This window comes from Nesoenas mayeri (assembly GCF_963082525.1).
Source record: "Nesoenas mayeri genome assembly, chromosome: 2".
NCBI classification, from domain to species: Eukaryota; Metazoa; Chordata; class Aves; order Columbiformes; family Columbidae; genus Nesoenas; species Nesoenas mayeri.
In genome coordinates, this window is record NC_137543.1 from 104283410 (window position 1) to 104306171 (window position 22762).

The following is a 22762-nucleotide window of genomic DNA, read 5'->3' on the forward strand; positions in this document are numbered from 1 at the left end:
AAAAAACTCATTGGCAGCAGAATTTTTTTTGCATAGGAAAAGAATATAACACTATCTGTTTTGTTGGGGTGTTTTTTAGAAAAATATCCTCCCATAATGGTTCTGGTCTGACTTTAACTGTGTCCTTGAAAAAAAATACTTTGTAGAAGGCAGATGAAACTCTGAAGATTTTAAGTATTTTATAATGTTATTTGAAAATTACCTTGAAGATCTCAATCAAAAAGTAATGAGACAACATTCTCAGATGATACTTATATGCAGCACCATACTCTAGGATAGTTAAGTAACGGTTATATGGAATATGAAGAGCATAGAAAGCATCCATTTATATAGGATCATAGCATCACAGAATAGTTTAGGTTGGAAGGGACCTTCAAAGGTCATCTAGTCCAACCTCAACATGAACTGTGATTCAGCTGATGGATGTCAAAAGTATGCACAAAGATGTGCTTTTTCCAGGAAATGAAGAAATACAAACTTCTAGTGGCTGATTGCTGGATCTGTGATTTCACTGATTCTAATGTTATAATGAGTTTATATATCTGAGTTCAGGGCCACAAAAATTATCAGAGGGATGGAACACCTCTCCTATGAGGACTGGCTGAGAGAACTGGAATTGTTCAGCCAGCAGAAGAGAAGGTTCTGGGGAGACCTTATTGCATCTTTTCAGTACTTCCAAGGAGCCATAAGAAAGATGGGGACAGACTTTTTAGCAGGGCTTGTTGCAATAAGACAAAGGACTAAAGGACTAAACTAAAAGAGGGGAGATTCAGGCTAGACATGAACAAGAATGTTTTTTACAGTGAGGGTGGGGACACTGGAACAGGTTGCCCAGAGATGTGGTAGATGTCCCATCCATGGGGATTCAATAATCACATATGATTCTATAATTCTATGCATAATCATACAAATAGAAGATAAAATATTGCATTCCAACTTCACCGACATAGGCTCTTCACTTCTTCCTTTCATTTGCTCAATATATTTTCAAACAAATTAATTTGAGGAATCCACCTACTAACTTTGGTTTCTGTGAAGGAATGAACAGCTTTTTTCCTAATATTCAGCAGAATCTATTTCCTGATTTGGACATTTTTGTGCAGTTGGCACATGCTTCTGTCAACAAAAGAACCTCACTCAGAATCCACCAATAGCTGAACAGGCGATGCTCCACTTGCAGTAAAAGAAAAAATAGTACTGCCATCCACGGCTAGGGTACTTGTCATGCACCATCTTCCTGTTTCCTAATGTAAGAAGAACAGGTGCATTCATTTCACTAAAATAAACAATATGCATTGAACATGGATCTTACAGTCCTTACTCGCTCTATTAATTCCTCATGGAAAAAAAAAAATGGAATTAATTAATTCTGCATATGTACAAAGGATGCAAAATCAGTCTCTAGCCATTCAACAACCCTAAATAAATCTGGCACTCTCCTACAACCTTGCGTCTTCCCCATCTTGCCCTCTCACCATGCTCTAGCCACTGACTATACTAAAGACTTACAATTTATGAATGCTTCAAAAACCAAAATGCTGAAATTGTCAGTTAGTTATCTTCTACTACAACATCTGACTAAACATGCCTAGATAACAGACTATAGTCCATCCACTTGGAATCAGAGTTGCTGGCATTGAAAGGGGCCTCTGGGTCAGAGGAGACTTGTCTGGTTAGAGGAGAATGTTGCCCAGGACTACATCCAGCTGAGTTTTAAATCTTTCCAAAGATGCAAACTGCACAACTTTTCATTGCAACCTCGCCAGTATGGGACCACTCCGCATAAAATAACAACAACAACAACAACAACAACAATTTATATTTAAATTGAATTTCTTGTATTTCAGTTTGTACCCGTTTCCTCTTGTCCTGACACTGGAAACAACTGACAAAAGTTTAGCTTTGTCTTTTTTACACCCTCTCATCAGATATTTGTTTGCATTCATAAAATTCTCCCTGAGCTTTCTCTTCTCAAGGCTGAACAGTCCCAGTTCATTCCTTCCTTTTTAATTCAACTCCTTTTTTAAGTTTACATTATCATGACAGCAGCCAAAAAATTATAACATAAAAAGGGAACATGTTTAATTTCTAGTATTAAAAAAATTGAAACATTCAAAAAAGGAAAATTCAGACAGTTATATCACTACCTTATTTGTGTACTTGAAACACAGCACAACATTTAAAGATTAACGCTAGATTTAGAAGAGAATGAGAGTTTTCCAGGGAATTAGTAAAACCAAAAGACTTAGGAAAATGTGTACAAGGCCTGTATATGTAACTATGCTTCCAAAGGCCAAGGCTTCCTAATCAATGGAGTATCCATATACTGCTGGAAGAATGCACATATGTATAGTCTGCAGATTTAGGATATTCTGTCAGGATTTTATAGTATCATTTATTATAATAGATTACAAAGTCTATCTATCAATTTTACAAAGTTTACAATAATGATGAACTTGCATTGAATGACAGGGAGAGTATGTATTCATTTGCCCATCTCTTTATACTTTGAGATATTTTATAAATGAACTTATAAATAAAAACACATGGATTGAGATAGAAATGACAAGCAGTCTTCAATTGCTTTAAGTACTCTCATTTTTTTTCTATGCTTTCAAGTCCTCTGTAAAGAAAGCTCAGTGAATCCAGGGTCAAAGAAAAGTTTAAGGTTGATATCAAACAACAAAAATGTGTGGTCATGTCCACGTTCCCCTAAGGCATTAGCAGGGTTTGAACCACTAGTCATTACCTCCAGAGAGATAAACCTAACTTTCTTGAGTAAAACTTACAGTGAACTCTGTGAGAGGATCAAAATACACTCTTCTACAAAAACAAGACTTTCCAGAAAAAAAGCATAAATTTGATTTGGAAAAACAACTTCTTTTTTGTATATTTGTGCATAAATACCCTCACATGCAAATGGAAGACATAAAATATAAGATGTGGTAAAAACTTTATTAGGAACAAGAAAGAAGGTGAAATGTTCCAAACAAAAAATGCATAATTTGAACTGGTAAATCTTATGTTTGCTTATTTGATATATTTTTCTTTATTTAACTGTTTACTATTAATTTTTAAATTTAGATTACACTGTGGTCGATTCACCTTCACAGAGAAGGCATACAATGCAATTTTGCATTGTATACAATGCAAAATTTAGCAATTAGGTGAGGGGAAGCAGAACCTTGAGTCAACTCCATATTCCCAACAGTCCAGCTGACAAGAGAGAGAAAGAATAACTGGCTCACTCTCTCACATTCACATTTTTCACCTTGAGAAAATAATAATCAATGCAGAGCTCTCAAGCATAAAAAAAATATTTTGATCAGCAAAGTGAATTTCACGTTTTTGAAAAGCAAAATAAATTCAAGGATTAAACATGACATACAGAAATGACCACCAAAACAACCAACAAGCTATCATTTTGAGAATACAAACACATATACAAAATGCATACATCAGGACTGGCTTTGAATTTACATACTGGTGTGCAAAACAAGTGGTGTTTATCGCTGTAAAACAAGAAATTGAACTCCTTTCTTTGTGGCAAATGGCAATACGAATATTTCATTATTTCCCAGTAGATTTCTGTTCCCTAGTAAGTACATTTATGTGACTCTGCATACCCATATTTGTGCACTTTTTCCTCACAGTGATTAAATGGAGTGGAAAAATTGATGTCTAGAATGACCCCTCCTAAAATCAGTATCCTGTGACCTGAATGTAGCAGTGTGAATTGCTAGGTGGGCAGTGCTAGCAGACATTGGTGTTTTTCTGAGAACACACTTCCTGAATGCCACATAGAAGATGTAGCGCTCCTGTCTTGGGTTCACTGTCCACAGTACTTACGTGATGGTGTCAATCATATCTAGCCCCATTTCAACACAGCAGTGGGCATGATCTGTTTTGGGCTGGGTCAATCCTGATACACAGTAGTAACAGTCTCCTAGGATTTTTATTCTTCTGCAGTGGTTTTCCTTTAATAAAAACAGAATGGGAAAAGTTTTACAATTCAAATAAATATTCCAATATTTAGAAGATAAATTTTTCTCCAATACTATGCAATCATTGAGGGAATCTTCTTGTGGTCAAATGAAGTAATCGCACTTGCAGATCAGAAGATGCAGTCAGTTTGCATTACCATTGAATTTATCTCCTGTTTGCATACAGTTTAATTTCTACAGCCAAAGACATCGGGATAAATCCCTCCTATTTTGAAAAACCTATGACGGCATGTCATGATTGCTACATCTATCTGAGCAGAAAGTTCATTTCTAAACAAAGAGCACATAATAAAAGGCCTTTAACAAAGCTGTGACTTTAACTAACAAACTACGAGGAAACATGACAAGATGATACTATTCCTTGCAGCTAGACTATGGGGACTTGTACCCATCCAGAGTATGGCACAGAAAAGTAAATAACCTGATTTAATGAATCCAACTTTATAAGAGCCATGCAAAATCAGCATTGTGAATATAATGAGACAGGATTAACAAAAATCTGATTCCTTCCCCAGCAGTGTTCTATATAGACTTGACTTCAGTGGCACAGAAAGGAAGAAAGGAAAAAAAAAAATAAAAAAAGAGAGAGGGCTGTGGTGGGAAAATTTAAAATTTCTGCAAAAGAAATGACCTAATCATACTGGTCTTATACAGGCACATATTCTCATCCTGTCTCCTGTCTACAAGAATCAAAACCTTCCAGAGCTGACCACACTCTCCACATTATTAACCATATTCCAGCTCAGAAGTGACAGCTATATCTACAGCAATCCCATTCTCTGACATGTCAGACACCAGCATTTGGGGCTGGTTTTTACACTCTTTTTCAGCTGTAGACATTACTACACCTGTTGTCTTTAGAACTGTTTCTGAGTATTGAACAAATAGTATAAAATGAGAATTATCTCTATTCAGGCATGGAAGAAGGCATGCTAACACTGTTTGGAAAAATGGGTTTATCTATTTGTCTACTTGTTTTTATAAATTAAGCAGTAAATTCAGATCTTGAATCAAAGAAGGGAACAATCCTTTTGGCTATGCTTAAGTAGTAGAAAAGACTTTTCTAAGAGTGACTACTGAATATATCTTCTGCAGTACAGCAGGATTTAAAATATACTGCCATTTATCATTGCTAAGATATATTTTAATCAAGCATAATTATTCTAGAAGCATTATTACTGGGGCCTTAAAATATTCCCACAGCCTACAGTCACAAATGCCTCACCAATTTTGCTTAGAGTTTTAATTGTGTGCTTTGAGATCCTTGGCTAAATGGTATTATATTAATAAAATCATTATTGATGTACACAAAATAATATGCAGAGCTCCAAATCTATCCTGACACAAAGCACGCCTTCCAAATCAAGGTTTTGGGACAAAAATGACTAAGTTTTTTTAATAGAAAGCCCCAAATTTTTTAGTAGAAGCCACTAAATTATATTGCCAAAATAAGCCGTTAAAAAAAAAAAAAAAAGCAAATCTTAAAGCAGTAAAGGGTACTAAGTAGTTAAAGCTGGAACTCACTTTCCAAAATGAATCCAGTTTTGATTCACACCTTACAATCCTCTATAAAGCCCCTTTCATCTTCAAATTTCATGTGCATGATCTATGGCCAGGCAATGGCTATTTGACCCAGTTAAAAGTTATTCAGAAAAGCCTTTTCAGTAACCTGGGCTTGACAATACAACTGATCAGTGTTCCTATTCAGTGTCTACCTCCAAAATGGCTCATTTCTAATGACTTAGTTTTCTTAGAGAGCTTCCTGTGCTATAAAGCAGTGCTGCACATTTTATAACAGGATACACAAAATTACTGTCAGATTGGCACAGAAAAACTAGCAGTCTGGTAGATAGATTAAGAAAGGAAAAACAAACAAACAAAAACATAAAAAAGCTTGATCCATTACCACTTTTTCAAGTCAGTTTATTACTTGTGCAGGAGAAAAATAAAAGAAAATAAGGGCTACAGCATCTTCTAGAGAGAGATAATTTAAATGGAGGACATATGCCTAAATCATCTGCTGTTTTTGAAACCACCACTCCGTTCCTTATCAGATGTATCCTCACTGTCCTTATTTATAACAATCAATTAATATACAGTAATATCTAGAAAAAAATGTTTGTTTTCTTTTTCTTGACATGTGAAGCAGACTTCCAGGAAGGAGAGTCAGCACAGCTTTGTAATAGCAATCTTTTTAAGGATTGATATGCAAATTAACAAAACAAACCCTTTCCCTCTCTTTGTTTTGTTTCCTCAGCAACTTCCAAAGAAGCCCTCGACACAGCAATATTTTTCACATTTGTGACAGTGATGAATTCAAGTGTGATAGTTACAAATTCCAGTCACAGTTTATACAAGCAATGTCTGTTTAGTAACAGCTGATTATTTGGTTTTATGAACATGATAAAAAGCACCAGAGATTGCTAGCACTGCGTCAGCCAGGCAGCTTCCCCACCTGCAGTGCCTTACTGAGATTATTCCAAGCGGATCTGCAGAATTCTCTCTGGCACAACTGTCAGTCACAGGGCTTGTCAGTGTGAAGTGGAGACCCAGCTGGGAAAGCAGAGAATACTTCAAAGTTGCTAAGCGCTTTCTTTACACTTTCAGACAAGCACTTTATAAAGAAATTGATTCTACCTATGTGTTAGGTAGAATGGGGAGGGCCTTCTGTTTCAAACAAATCTGGGTTTTTGCTGTTGTAGGGTTTGTTTTTTGGTTTTGGTTTTTGTTTTGTTGTTGTTGTTGTTGTTTTGTTTTGGTTTTGTTTTTTAAATGTATTCTGCAGATAGAGTGAAGTCTGCCACCTTAGACAGCAAAACTGGAAATTTGGACCATTATCGCCATATTATTGTACTATACAAATCAAATAATGTTTAGTAAACTCACGATGAGGGTTCTTTTTTTAATAAAAAATAAAGTGAAAATAATTTTATCAAAAAAGGTTGTCTCAAAGAAATAACAAAGTGTAAGGAGCTTGAAGACCTCTCCCAGCTAGGTGTTCTCTTGAACAGAGGGACTGTACTGCATAAATGTAAAGTCTTTTAAAGGAAGATCTTCCTCAGATGTCGGATTGCAACAATTCTTACTGTTTCTGCTGGATTTTTTTTTAATAGACTATCCAAGTTAAGTATTTTTTACACAAATAGATCCAAAGTCAGGGATGCTCAGCACCTTATTTTTGTTTCTTGTAACACTGTCTGGTAGGAGAAGAGCCTCTTTAAAGCTTTTATTTATTTTAGAGATGGCAGATGCTAATCCAGGAAAGAGTCCCTGCTCTGTCTTCTGTCATTGAAACAATCTATGTATTTCTACATACTCATGTGTCTTCATGATATGTGAGTACCTATGAAAGTGAGCCAAAAAGGAAGGTCAGCCGTAAAACAATTTTAAAAGCTAAACACTGAACTTCTCTCTCTCACAAGTCCACTAACTGCAGTGGAATTACACCAAGGATGATTCTGACTCTGTTTGACTTATTTACAGTATCTTTTATGTTTATTGTACACATCTATTTATTTTTCTGCAAGCCTGCTAGCAACCTGATTTGCAGGTGTTCTCTTCAGACTTTTACTATCCTGCCCTCCTAGAATCAGTCTATGAGTAGGAGGGATTTTATTTATCCATAAGTTAGAAAGACACTTTTTTTACTGTTCCTACTAATAAAAACTGCATCAGCTAAGGTACATAATAAAGATTCTTTACCATATTCAGACAATTTGGATTTAGTTATGACGTGCAGAGTAAGAGAAAATATTAATAAGGACTACAAAAAGATGCAACTCGAACCCTACCAGTCTTACACTTTTCTAGAATGCTCTTGGATGTGAGCAGTAGTAACATTCAGTTTTGTTTAGGCTAGAAAAATGTGAACAGGAGTTTGGTCACTACCTATGATGCTTACTGGTTGCAAAGTTAGACTGTAAAAAAATTTTAAAAAAGACAAAAAAGAGAAAACCAAAACCTGGACATGTCCAGGTTCAGCTGCTTATATGTTGAGGTAAAAGGGAGGAGATTTATTAGGCCTGGACTTACACTGAAGGCTTTACTTTGTCAGGGGAAGGCTTTGGCATCCTCACCAAACCTCAGACTTCAGCGTTAGTGACATGTCTGGATATTGCCCCTGCACAGCTTCAAATTAGTACAAATTAGCACTGCATGAAGCAGAGGAGTGGCAGGAGGTGCACTGGCAGCACAGTGAACAGTTCTTGATCTCAAAAACCCTTCATGCCCCCTTCATCCATTCACTGTCTGAAACTGTTTGAATCTGTGGAGTAAAAAACATTACCTGGCTCCCTAAAAAATAAAATAAAATAAATGTGTTAGCTCAATGTTTTCTTCACACATTGAAGAGAAGTGTTGGGTAAAGGGAAACCATCCAAATGCAAATCTCTGATGGCTCAGTTTTCACTGAGAGTAGACTTAATTCTAGGGGGACAGTGGTGAACTATGAGGGTTGAAGAAGGAATATACAACACTCTCCTGGCCCTGTCACTGCTGTCAAGATCCTCATCACTGGAGCCAGGCAGTGCCACAGAGGGGCATCATCACTCTCCTTTACAGGAGTTCAATGAGACAAAAGGAAGATCACAGTGACCCTGAGGAAAGGACCCATCACAGAAATACTTTCATGTTGTTCTTCTTGTTTTCCTTTCTTGGTTTATCAGTCATTTTGGTTTGGAAAGCCCCATTCCAACAGCTTCCTATGAGCAGCCTGCTGTGTGCTCAGAGCTGAAATGTTTGCATCAGGCAGGCAGTTTATATTAATCAGCATGGCATCATGAGTTCAGAGGAAGTACACTAACTTATACCAGCTGTCCCTCTAATCCTCAGAGATCCAAGCCATGATTCAGTAATCCAGGTTAATAACATGACAGTTACAGTCCTTTCTTAGTTATTACAGTATAAAATGACTATTTGGGGAAAAAATGTGATAGCAATAAAATGCACTCCTTATTTATCTCTCTTTACAAACCCAGAACTTCATTCTACATTGTCCTGGGCTTGGCTGTGATAGAGTTAATTTTCACAGCAAGCTGGGAGCCAGGACACAGCCAGGACAGCTGACCCAAACTAGCCAAAGGGATATTCAATACCATATAACATTATGCTCAGTATACAAACAATCTCAATAGAAAATCGGCATAGAAAGCTTTGAATCACTCTAGAAATTAATCTAAATTTATCTATACTATATATGTGTACAAAGACACAAAAGAAACTGGCAGAAAGAATAGCATTTTCTACTGCATCCTCTAAAACTGGAATGATGTCTCTATTTGATTGCATTGAATTCATCCATTAGGCTGGAACAGAAGTGGAAAAAAACCTATATTTTGGGTATCATACTGTGTAAATATATGAACCCATAGATATATATGTGCATTTACAAGATGTACAAACACACAGTTCTGAAAACTTACCTACACTGTCTTGCATATATACACGACATATGTGATAAATGCAAATTTTTATAATTCATCCTCTGCACTATTGATATATTAACCAAGTTGATTCTGCCTGACAGTTATGGGTCAGATACCTGTTTTGAGCCCCCCTTTCAACAGATTTCAACACGGAAGATGCCTGGGTTTTGATGTCTGTTCCCAACATTACTAATCCACTCTTTCCTTTATAGAGAGAGAGAGCGAATGCCTTACTGTTCCAAGTACATTTGAAAGGGCATAATTCAGTGTTCTGCTGTTAAGGAAATGGTGAAGGACAAGCCATTCTCCTTCAGGATCATAGAAGAAAAGGCACTGAATTGGATGGAGTTAGTTGGAAAGCTGTACAGTACAACTAAGCAATACCATATTAAGTTATTTAAGTTCAGTGCACAGTGGGAGGAACAGGAACAGATTCTTTCTGAGATATCAGTTTGCATTTTTGATATTTGTACTTTCCTACTATACTTAATTTCCCTATAAAATTAGGGAACATAATAAAACATAAAAGATCTTGCTATTTTTTTTTCATTCAGCTGTATTATATCTCTTAGACTACAGCAGTATTTACAACAGTGCAGCTAGATACAGAAAAAGATGAAAAAAATGGGTTTAGATTCCCATGAAAAACACTCCTTAGAACCCTGCTTTGAAGCCCCTTTGAAAGGGCCCTCTTTCTGTGCTGATAAAATGTGAGCCTACTTAAGCTAAATTCTCACAGTTAAACTTGTGAAAATCAAAAAATCACAGAATCAGGATGGTTTGGGTTGGAAAGATCATCTAGTTCAAACTCCCCTGTCACACGTAGTGACATCTTCCACTAGATCAGGTTGCTCAAAGCTCAATCCAGCCTGACACTTCCAGGGATGAGGTATCTACATCATCCCTGAGAAACCTGTTCCAGTGTCTCATCACCCTAATCATAAATTATTTATTCCTTATATCTCCTCTAAATCTACTGTCTTTCGGTTTAAAACCTTTTCGCCTTGTCCTATCAATATAGACTCTGGAAAAAACCTCTCTCAAACTTTCTTAGAAGCTCCCTAAATAAAGGCCTAAATAACGTCTCCCTGGACCCTTCTCTTCTCCGAGTTGAACAAACCCAGTTCTCTCAGCCTTTCTTCATCAGGGAGGTGTTCTCTTTGTTACTCTCTTCTGGACCCTCTCCAACAGGTCCATGGCTGTCTTGTGTTGGGTTTCCCAGAGGTGGATGCAGAATTTACCCACACCATCTGCAGCCTTCATTAATGACAGACAATAATTTCACTTATCATTTTACACTGTTTTCAGTAAAACAAAAATATTTACCAGCATGGTTTCTCTGTCTAGTACCAAAATCTATTTTATAACTTGATGAATGTGGGCCAAAATGTGAGAGGTTATTTAAGCCATTTTATCAGATATACTTCATACTCCAATCCTGAGTGTAATAAAGTGACATGGAAATTACCAGCCGGTCCATTAAATTGCAGCATGCTAATAATGATAATACACTTTTGAAAACTGTCCAGCCCATTAGAAAATTTCATTGATTCTTGTCAATTACTGCATATACATTTTAACATTTCTTTTCACCCAGGTTTTGAACTGTCTGTTTAAAAACTGAAACAACTATTTTGATAACCTTTTAATGGAATGCCAGCAAATAGTAACTTTACTGACGTATATATGTGCATATCTGCCAGTCCCAGCATAAAAAACCTTGAGAATAGGCTAACTGCAATACTCCATAGAGTTCAATTTAGCAGGGTAATGGAGACATACTCATAGCAATAAGAACGAATACAGACTTAACAAGAAGAGCTTCTACTGAGGGGCAGAAATAATAGGAAAGGAAAACAAATCTGGTTATGACATAGGAAGTACTACAGAAAATTGCTTGATAAGCTCTGATTGAGGAAAGCTGACAATCTCCAGATGAGCATATGTAAGCTTGTAATTTAGAACTGTACTTGAGAAGTCATGACAAATTATCTGCCACCATGGGAGTCATATCATACATGAACCAATGTAAAATTAGTCAAGATAGCTATAAAAAGGAAGATATTTTTCTTCAATTTTATTGGTAGTTATATTTGCTGACTTGCAATAACCTACTGGTTCTTGGCCTACCTTTTCTGTGCATTCTCATTGCCACAATAAATTCCTTCCCTACTCCACATGGAGCATAATTTTACAAAACAAGGAGGTTAAATGTTTTTAGTACTGGAGAGTGAGAACATATTTAACAGTCATATATGTTCATTTACTTACAAATGAAAAAGGATTTTAGGAAGAATATTTTATGCAGTCATCATGACTAATATGCATGCTTGTCTCCTTTCCAGCTTTCACTAAGTATCCTTTAAGATGCCATCTTTTTATGAAGAGGAATATCCCAGGAGAAACAAGTCTAAACCAAATACACTCTAAATGTTGAAAAACTAAGCCCTAAATTTCAGGAAATGTATATTTTTCCAGATTCTTCTGGAAACAACACAACAGATTTAAAAGATATAAGATTTAAAAAAAACCCTGTCACGTTTGTGCACCAACAAAAGTATGAAATTCAGTTATTCTCCAAACAAAAAGCATGGGAAATCTTTAAGACCTAATCACTGGAAACAGGCATTCCTTTCCATTTGTCAGAATTACTGAAAAATGACAGCATGGAAAGAACTAGCAAGATATTGTATACAGCTGGCTATAAAGATAGTAGTTTCCAGAGAGATTTCCATAAGAGATAAAAAGCGTGGCTTGAGAAGAGCAAAGCTGACTGCTCTGAAGATAGGGCTTCTGGACTCCACTGTGGGAGACATGGTGACCTCGAGGCTGAGGAGAGGTTCTAATAACTGCTCTCCTGATGTACTGCCATGCCCCACATAATAGAACTGCACATAGGCAAAGGACTCCAGGTAGGATTGTGTATACAAAGTCCATTACACACACCTGACTTATCAGACAAACTGCCTCTACAACGATGAAGTGAAACAGGCACTTCTGGGGTGCAATTACACAGCCTCCTTGGATGACACATATTGGATTGAACAGGTTTACTCTTTCCTGGGTCAAAAACTGCCTGGATGGCCAGGCTGAAAGATTTATGGCAAATGGTGTTAAATGAGGTTGGTGGCTGCTTGCAAGTGGTGTTCCTCAGGGCTCAGTATTGTGGCAAGTTCTCTTTAATATCTTTATCAATAATCTGGATGAGAGGTTTGAGTCCACCCTTGGTAAATTTGCAGATGACATCAAATAGGAGAGTGTTGATCTGCTGGAGGGTAGGACAGCCATACTGAGGGATCTGGACTGGCTGGATTGATGGGCTGAGGCCAACTGTATGAGGTTCAACAAGGCCAAGTGCTGGGTCCTGCACTTGGGTTCCAACAACCCCAAGCACTACTACAGTCTTGGCGAAGAGTTGCTGGAAAGCTGCCTGACAGAAAAGGATCTGGGGGTGTTGGTCGACAGGCGGTTGAATATGAGACAGCAGTATGCCCAGGTAGTCAAGAAGGCCAACAGCATCCTAGTGTGTATCAAGAACAGTGTGGTCAACAGGACTAGAGAAGCGATCATCCCCCTGTACTTGGTACTGGTGAGGCCCCACCTTGAATATTATGTTCAGTTTTGGGCCCTGCACTACAGGAAAGACATTGAGGTTCTAGAGAGAGTTCCGAGAAGGGTCTGGAGCTCAAGTCTTACGAGGAGCAGCTGAAGGAACTAAGGTTGTTTAGCCTGGAGAAAAGAAGGCTGAGGGGGAGAACTTTTCGGATGTTGTAGCGAAGTGTTGTAACAAGGTGGGTGTTGGTCTCTTTTCCCAAGTAACAAGTAATAGGACGATAGGAAACAGTCTCAAGTTGCACCAGAGGAGGTTTAGATTGCATGTTAGGAAAAATTTCTTCATGGAAGCTGTTATCAAACATTGGAACAGGTTTCCTAGGGAAGTGGTTAGAGTCACCATCCCTGGAGGTGTTTAAAAGATGTGTAGATGTGGCACTTAGGCACATGGTTTAGTGGTGGATTTGGCAGTGTTTGGTTTGCTGTTGGACTGGATGATCTTAAAGGTCTTTTCTAATCTAAATGATTCTACGAACTCCAGAAATTCCTTTCTCTGTGATAACTGAATGAAGAATCAAAACAATTTGTTTCAGTACAAATGCCCACACTGCAAACATCTGAAGCTGATCAGAATAATTCAACACAGTCCTAGACAAAGATGCATATCTCGGATTTGTGGAATGCACACTCAGGAAGCATACATGACACAGAACTGGCACACCAAGCTCTGTATCCTCCTACCTAAAAAGTACCGTAAAGGAGATTAGGAAAGACCTAACATCTGTAGTACCTGCCCATTTAGATGTTCCTAAAATACTTAAAGCATGTAACATTGTCTTCCTCCCTTGAAAAGTGTTGCACAAACACTTACCTTAGCCATACACACATCATTTGTCCTTAATCCTATAGAGTCTCAGGCATATTCAATATGACTATTCTAATTAAAGCAAGCTTACTTCCTTAGGTCTCTCTAGAAGACCTCTCCAGACAGTTGTTCAGACTGAATTCAAGCTGACCTGCATGATCTGCCTCAGTGGCATCCTGTGTCTGCACTGGTTCTCAAAGGAACTAGGTAGACAAGTCTCCTTAAAATTAGCCTTTGTAAACATCTCCACCTAGTGCACACGAACCAATTTCCACAAAGAAGGATTACATGCTGCAAGTTTATGTTTTCCAGCACTAAATTTCCCATCTTAACCAGCCCACAAAACTTTGTTCATTTTATAGTTTAGAAATACATTTTAATTATCTTCTCATAAACTAAAAGCATTCTATATATTCAATAGAATCAATTTCTTAAAGTGTTGTTTTTTGCAGAAACAGCTAGTTTGAAGCACAGCAAAGGACTGACCTTGACACAGCTAAGAAAACAAAACAAAACAAAAACACAGAAGCTGATTAAAAATATTACTTACTGACCCTTTGCCTAAGGCTCAGCAGCAATGTACAAGACGAGCGTTTGAAAAACATTTTTTCTATAGAGGCGAATAAAAAAGAAAGGACGCAATAAAAATACAAATGATTTCTACTAGGGATTAAGAAGATCAGGATTTTTCTTCCCTGAAAGTTTTCTTCTCTGAACAGAATGCACAAGCAAACTTTCGAAAGAGTTGAATGACAATAAATTGAAACCTAAGGTTTGCTTTCAGAACTCTCTGTCATGAGCTGTAATTATATTGAAGATACTGTGATTTTAAAAATAAGGAGTAGCATTTCAAAAAGAGCAAAACTATTTGCCTTACCAAACAAACAAAAAAAAAATCAAAGAAACAGCATAGAGAAAGAAGGAAAAACCTAATGCTAAAAAGCATAAGCCAGCTTCTGAATGTCAGAAGAACAAACTTTAGGATTACATTGTCCTGGATCTCTCTACAAGAATTTTTTATGCTCATCGGAAGCACCTGTTTCTGGTCAGCTTCAGAACTACACTGTCAAAAAGCAGACTCATTATTCCTACAATATGTCAATGTTCCAAAATGCCAAAGCTCTTCCTAAGTGTCCCAGCAAATATGTTGCCTTACACTTATTAGACTTCCCACAGTAGCGACAGGGATTTTTTTTTAAGCATTACAATTTTAAGACAGGATAATTTTTTTAACATGGATTGCCATAAACTGCCCCTTTCAGTTGACCTTGCTTCCTAAGAAGCAGCAGCACACACCATGCACACTCACACATCACACCTTAGTAGTCACAGGGAATGTAACTATTGCCACTACATTTTTCTTTAAAGTCCCTGCAGTTTGCTCCTTCATCATGCTGAATGTTCAAGCACAGCACTGTTTTAAAATCAGCTTAGTTCTCTGTTTTGACCTAATAATTAATACCTAGAAGTTGATTTAACACAGAGATCATAATCCTTCTGAAAAATTGCACTTCTCAGCACATTTCTTCCAACTGCAGGAGACACAATAACAAGCGGCCCTTTACCACATCAGAAGGTGTCAAGGAAAGCTCCTGTGTTCTGTCCTTAATCACAGCCCAATACAGCATAATTTGAACTAGAGGGACATGTAAATAACAAATCTTCACATAGCTGAAAGAAACCATGAGGTTTATTTTCAAATGTGGAAGAAGAATGTAGAAAGTCTGAACAGAAAAGCCAAGGCTTTTTAGCTCTTCTGCTGTCTCTGATGTGCTTCTTTCCCTGACAAACTGACCTTGCACTAAAAGCTGGCATCTGCCTGTTACCCTGGCTTCAGGTGTCACTGAGATCTCCAGTTGACTGTACCTGGCCACTGCTAAGGGAGGAAGCATGGTGCAGTAGCCATCTCCCTGGCTTCAATGCCATGTCACATGTCACAGCCCATGTGCATTTGTGTGTGCACATGTGGCATCTCCTGTTATGTCACAGTACTTGGGTGTTATTACATTGCTTTATTTTTCACGGCAATGATGACTCCAAAAATTATAGCATTATAAGTTTTAAAAGAGCTTATTAGATGTCTGGTTGACATTTGGAGGATGAAATTCAGTAATGAAATGAAAGTAAGGAGACTATCTGAACTTTTAAAGCCATTTAAACTCTTGCCAATGATTATGGCAGTCTCTTTTATTTCTACGGTATACATCTCTGAAGTACTCTTGTCTGGGGACCTGTACTCTCTATGAGGCACTGCCAGTAGTTCCAGTCATGAATCAATTACACAAAGTGTGTTACAAATTCACACCAAACCAGCACCTCCATTGCATCTTTATTCAGCATTTAAGTTAATCTTCTGTTTTTCATGCAAAAAGGGAACACACAATAATCCCTCTCTGTTCAGATTTGAATAGAAGATCTAGTACAAATCAGGACAAAGCACTTGATCAAATGATAACCCATTTAACTAAGAACAGGTCTTCCTCAACCCTAGCATCTTGCGGAGCAGTAGACTTATTTCTTCTTGGGGTCCTTGACAGCTGTTTATCAAGAGGGAGTGTCTTGCTTTTGGCTGGGACAGAGTTGATTTTCTTCCTAGTAGCTGGTGTGGTGCTGTGTTTTGGATTTATAATATGAATAATGCTGATCATACACTACTGATTTAGTTGTTGCTAAGCAGTCAAGGACTTTTCAGCTTCTCATACTGGCCTGCCAACAAAAAAGCAGGGATTGCACAAGAAGTTGGGAGGGCACATAGGCAGGATAGTTGACCCAAACTGAGTCCACAGACTTCAGATCTCTCATGTTGAAGACTACATCAAGGAGAAGTGAGTTTGGACTGAAAAAATGTGGATGCTGTTTATGTTTGGGACCTGAAGAAATATGTCCTCTTGGCTGCTGTGCAGAGTTTGAAGACAAGATAGACAATGAAGAAGTATAACTTATGTGGAGGTGATAGTTCTCAGCAATGAAGGCTCTGAGGACATGGTTGGCAAACAAGATAGATTTGATGAAATTATGCTTTGTTCAAGAGGAAAACACATTTTCAGCATATTGTTAAATGAAATTTGAAACAAGATATGTGGCTTTTTCAGGTACATCCATTCCTCTCATTTCTTGTTAAATGCTTGTGGTACCATTAGACTGCTAGGAGTTATATGCTATGAACATTTCTCTCATTTTCCTTTTCCTTGGGGAATCTGGTACAATATAAGTGCAATGACCCAAAACATAAGCTTCAGTTATGATATGGATCCCATTTTGCCTACAATAGCCTATCTGAAAAACTAACATCATTTCTGTGACAAGGAGTGCTCTCTATCAAGAACTAATTTTACTCTGTAGCTTCTTATTATCACAGACAGTAGTTTTATGTCATACTGCCAATATTCATATTTTCCATTATCCTGTTTTTTTTCCATGCAGGACAGAAATGTAAATATTGAACTATTTTCTCTCTTTTGTGCAAACAAAACCAGTGACGAACACTGATGGCCTGCAAGGAGGGGGAAGAAAAGTATATTTAAAAATAGCAACTTAAGCTTCTTTCCTAAACAATTAAAATAGACTGTTTTCTCTCCAGAATATTAATTAAGAATGGAAGCTCTAGAAATTCATGATACATGGGGCTAAATCAATCTATTACAGATTTCTGACATATATAGCCCATGCATCATTTTTCAGAAGGGAATTTAAATTAAATTGAAATAAGGATGTTATACTTACTGTAGCTAATTCATCAAATTTGCCAAAGAGCTCATTCAGCAGCTTCACCAGCTCTTGGGCAGTACATTGTGATGCCAAACTTGTGAACCCCACAATATCTGCAAACAAAATGCTGTAAAGAAGGAAAAAGACAAAGAGATATCAGTACAGAAGACATATTGAAATTCTCATTACTTTTATAGCATGAATGTGATGCAAAGCACAAAATCCAAACAAGCCCTTAAATACTACCAATAAAGTGCTAGTTTGAACAAAAATGACAAAGAGTCAGACCAATACACATCAGCCTGGTGCTGTCAACTGTTGTAGAGAACCCTGGGACACTTTCAATGCCTATACACTTATCCAGTGTACATATGGCAAAGCACTTCATTCATGAGGTTGCCCCACCAGCACTCCAGGAGTACAGAGAACAATTGCTTTTCCTCCAGCTGGGATTTTCTCAGCTGGATTGGTTTCAAAGACAGTTTTTCACTAGCAGAGTTCCACTGCCAAATTGATAAACCTTGAACGAGGTTTACTAAGTACTGAAAAACAGGAGTTAGTTAATAACTTGTATACAGTAGCTCTGTGATGTGGTTTTACTGCTCCTTCTGAGGAGCTAGCATCCACAGGGTAAGGCCAGGCTTCTCTGTACTGTGCTGCATGTCTTGGGTAAGTGTCCAGCTTTCATCAGTGTTAGCAAGGTTTTAATGTCCAACAGTTTAATCTGCCTTAACAATTACTTATCATCTGTGATGATAAGGGGAGAGACCTGAAAAAGTGCATATACTATTGTGACAGAGTGAATAAAAATTATTGTGCAGATCCTGAACTTAACAGCATGGAGGTGTGATCCTTTTAATTATTCAGATCCCTTTAACTGTTGGCAGGGGCCCAGACACTGCTGCAGAAACCTAATGCATTTATCTCCTACACCCAGACTACAGATGTCAAACAAGTCTTTATTTATACAAATGCTAACAAACAGTCCCATGCTACATGTCTTAGGTATACTTGACATAGTGTAAAACTTAGCTTGCAAATTGTAAATTAAATTAAACATTACCTACTCCTCTTTCCCTCAACAAAGTTTCACCATATAGATAAAATAGCAGATGCTAGAAAAACAGGACTAATAAGTCTACTGTTTCCCGTTTAACATAACCAGGTCTGAGCTCTTCCATGAAGCTACAAAAAAGAGCAAACACAACTCATGAGCCAGCCCCGTTTCTATAATTTTATTTAACCCAGTCACTAAAATCTCTTGTTATTCAGCGCAGGTTAGGCAACATATTCCAGCACAAAACCAACTCATCTGAAGTTCAACCACTTTAGTCTACAAATAAAAGCTCTAAGTTATCATATTAATCCTTGGGGTGGTCTCTCCACTCTCTTCTCCTTTGAGCATGCTTTATGACAACATTGCTCAAGATGTCCCTGGTTCAGGGGAACAATAGCTATTATGAAACACTCTGCTGTTTAAGCACAACAAAAGGGCTTCTTAAAATATTCAGAATTTAGTAAATTTTACTGATTTGTGACTCTGCTACCACAAATGTGAACGAAGCAAGTGGTGATGGGTATGGTAAAAAGCATTAACAGACTGAAATAACACCAGCGAAGTTCTCTGCCCATTTGCTTCTGAGGATCTACTAATTCTCGTAAATCTGGACTCATATCCTTGTTGTTTGACAGCCCTAGGATGGTCTTTCTGGAAAACCATCAGTCAATATCAAATTATCCTCCTAAATTCCTTGAAGATTTTTCAAATGTATTTAAATGTGCATCAAGGTCTCTCACATGGTTTGCTTTATAACCCATTTGCTTTATGACCTAAATTCACATCAGAATTCATACAACTACAGTTGTTGTAGTTCAACATGTCATATAGTTTCCAGGTTTTAGTTAGTACGGAGGGGGAATGTAGATGCTATTTTATAACAACAGCTTCTGCTAGCTGCCATTTTACATCTCATCCTTTGCACATTCTACATTTTTATTCTTTTCATTTTTCTATTTAGATTTTAAATATGGCAGTTCACATTTTTGTGTGTGTGACCATATTTACAGTAACAGTAATATCTCCCGCAGCATCAACAACATCCACTTGAAAAAAATTAGCTTTTATGGTTGGTTAGGCCTTTGAGGTAATAGCAATGTTTATCTGTTTACCAAGGTCTTTAACAATGAAGAACACACACATACACACAAACCAGAAATGTCCAGTGTTTGTAGATAGTATATAACTATGTCTTAAGAGCAAACAGAGCAACCATTACACTGCTGACTTGTACACTTAAATCAAAACCTTGCAAGTAGTTAAGTACAAAGCACAGGAAATACATTCATGCAGAATTATTCAGTTAAAAGGAAAGTTATTTTATATACGACTACCTTAATAAGTCAGTCTGAGATCCTTGCTAATCCTTTAAACATGTTGAAAGAGTATCTATTAATGCTTAACCCTCAGAATTTGATTCAAAAATAGGTAATTATACAAAAAAGCTAAGTCCAGAAAAATACCCATGAAACATAACTGAACATGTAATTGCAACTTCAGGTAAAATACTTAATTACAGTGTTCTGAGACACAGCTGTAGTTCAGTTATGCTTGTGAATTACTTCATACAACAGTTAACTGCATATATATATCTTAAGGCTAATGGAATATGTTAGGTTACATAATTACTGATGCACTTTTTTAGCATAAGGATTGTTAAAAAAATTGTAATTGCTTTTTTTTTTTTTTTTACAAAATTTCTAACTGCTTTAGTACAATATTCTTAAAGTGTGCAAAGTATAACTCCCATGACTGGACATGGCACAGTAGATGCTGTGAGTACAAGCCTTGCTTTTTTTTTTTTTAGAGAAATTATTTATTTCTATCACCACAAAATATTACAACCATAGCAGCTGCTGCATTTCTTTTGAAGGTAGGCTGAAATAGAAATGACCAAAACTGATTTTTCAGCAGACATTACAGGAAACAGCCTTGCAGACACAAAGTGCAACTGGGACTGAGAACCTGCTGCTTCTGTGGTCAATTGCCATTCAGGGGTAGCAGTCCTGAGGAGGGTGACCCCCTCTCACACACATGGAGCTCTGATATTCTAAAAATGGCATTGAAACTCATTAGCCAGTTCATTTTATTTTAGCTACTGTGCTGACCGATACTGTCTCTTGCACTTCTTCACCTCTTCATGTCCATCTGTTGCCTCTTCCCTTACTACTCGGGCTGCAAGTGTTGTTGTGGCAGTGCCACTACTTACTCTTCATTGTATGATGTCCTTAACACAAATTTTGGCAGCATCTTGGTCTGTGACACAGAGTTTTGACTATGGAGTCAAATAACCCATCTTCACACGAAAATAATAAGACTCTCAAATGTAGGCCATGACTAATATTTATATATTTAGAAAAGCTAAGACAAAGCTACTACAAAAATTATGTCAGTTTTAAGGTGCATTAATCACTCCAGTAGGTGCACCCATTCAAAAGCAAAGTAGTCTTGCTTCACAGTAACTTAATCACTAATTGCCATGGAGGTTCAACATCCTCAGAGAGGATTAAAGCAGAGTAAACTAGGGCTACATTATTTTTACATGAGAGTCCTCGTAATGATATAGTGTAGAAAGGAACACTTCACAGTGATTGCCATTACAAAAACCCCATGCATTAGCATATATAGAAACAGCAAGTGAGAAGCTACTCATTAACAATTGTTTCTCTTAACAACCATTCAGGGATATGACTCTATCTGCTTTAATTCCACAGAAATCTTAACAATGCCATTAGGGCACTCTGGTGAAAAACAAAACAAAACAACAATCTCAATTAAACTGCAACTATTAAAGAAAGAAGAGAAATGAAAGTGGAAAGTGAAAACAAAGGGTATTTCTGTCCAGCAGCATAGCTTGCACATGATTCGAGCACCACTCTCTGTGACAAGTGGTGTGAATGTGAGGGTTAGGAAGGCTAAGTAGTTATCTCAGTGCTAAGCCTGGTGTTGCCTCATTGCCTAGAGACTCAGTAATGCTCTTACTCCTCCATTCCACAACTGAGCAAAAGGACCCCAAGGTTCTATCACTCTTTTTGCTTGTGGGCTACAGCAAAAATCCTGCAAGACTATGCTTTTTGAGATATTCAGCATTTCTCCTGTATTTTCAGTCATACCAAGGTTTTACCAACAAGTTCACAGGATCAGGAAGTTTGGCTAATTAGATAAAAACTTAAATCACTTCAGCTTTTAGACAGACAAGTTATTAGCATCATAAATTCCAACAGAATGTCAATATTCTAATTAAATCCTAGGGGAAAAAGTATCTAGTTATTGAGCAGAGCTTTGTCAAACTTCTGCTCTACTCTCGATTTTAAAGTCTGCTAGAGTGCTGTCCTGGGTATAGCAGTAGAAGGAGGCTAATTTGAAATCTTTCCTTGTGATGGCTTCATTTGAGATGCAAGGAATGCCTTTGCTACTGGTTTTCTCTCTCAGGGTAACAGCTACAATTACCCCGTCCATGACTTAAAACTCCCATTGTTCCTGTAACATCTTCTGATCATAGCTAACAACTGCTTGTAGTTGCAGCTGCACGTGCATTAGCATTGCCTTTCTTCTTGCAGCACTCTCAAAGCAAGGCAAAAACCCCGTTTTGATTCTAGCATTTCTGTGGCTATTTTCTGAAATTTTTGACCAGTCTTACTCTCATTTAGTAAAATAAGCTTAAAACTACTTGTGTTTTTGTATAATAATATTTTAGTTTTAACATTTTTTTAAATGTTGATTGCTAGAGTGAAGCTTAAATACTGTACAGTGTACAGCAATTGCATCTACAATTACCAATGAACAGTTCCTGCTAGATGTTCTATATACAGACAACATGCCTCAACTCTAAAATCCACATAAATTTGGTATAAGACTGTATGCCAGACCATTGCAACAGAGCATATATGGTAGATATCTGTATCTTAATGTGTAAATACAGATTTGTAAGCATTGAAGAGCAGTGTTTTTCTTTCGATTATTCATTTCCCTCCTTATTTATTACTGTCATAGACAGAGGGAAGGAGTGTGCTCTTAGCAAGATTGCTGATGATGCCAAGCTGAGTGGTGCAGTTGAAACACTACAAGCAAGGAACACCATTCAGAGGGACCTTGACACACTTGATGAGTAGACCCATGCAAATTTCATGAAGTTTAACAAGGTAAAGTGCAA

At 37.3% G+C, this 22762-nt stretch overlaps 1 protein-coding gene across 1 annotated transcript in view; it reads right to left on the reverse strand.

The window, feature by feature from the left end:
* ADCY1 (adenylate cyclase 1) overlaps positions 1–22762 on the reverse strand; it is a gene marked incomplete at both ends in the record, with an annotated part of 140283 nt that overhangs the window by 52849 nt on the left and 64672 nt on the right. The window contains 2 exons of the mRNA XM_080339294.1: positions 3850–3977; positions 17568–17679. Coding sequence (XP_080195420.1) covers positions 3850–3977; positions 17568–17679 — 240 coding nt within the window. The remainder of the gene's footprint in view (positions 1–3849; positions 3978–17567; positions 17680–22762) is intronic.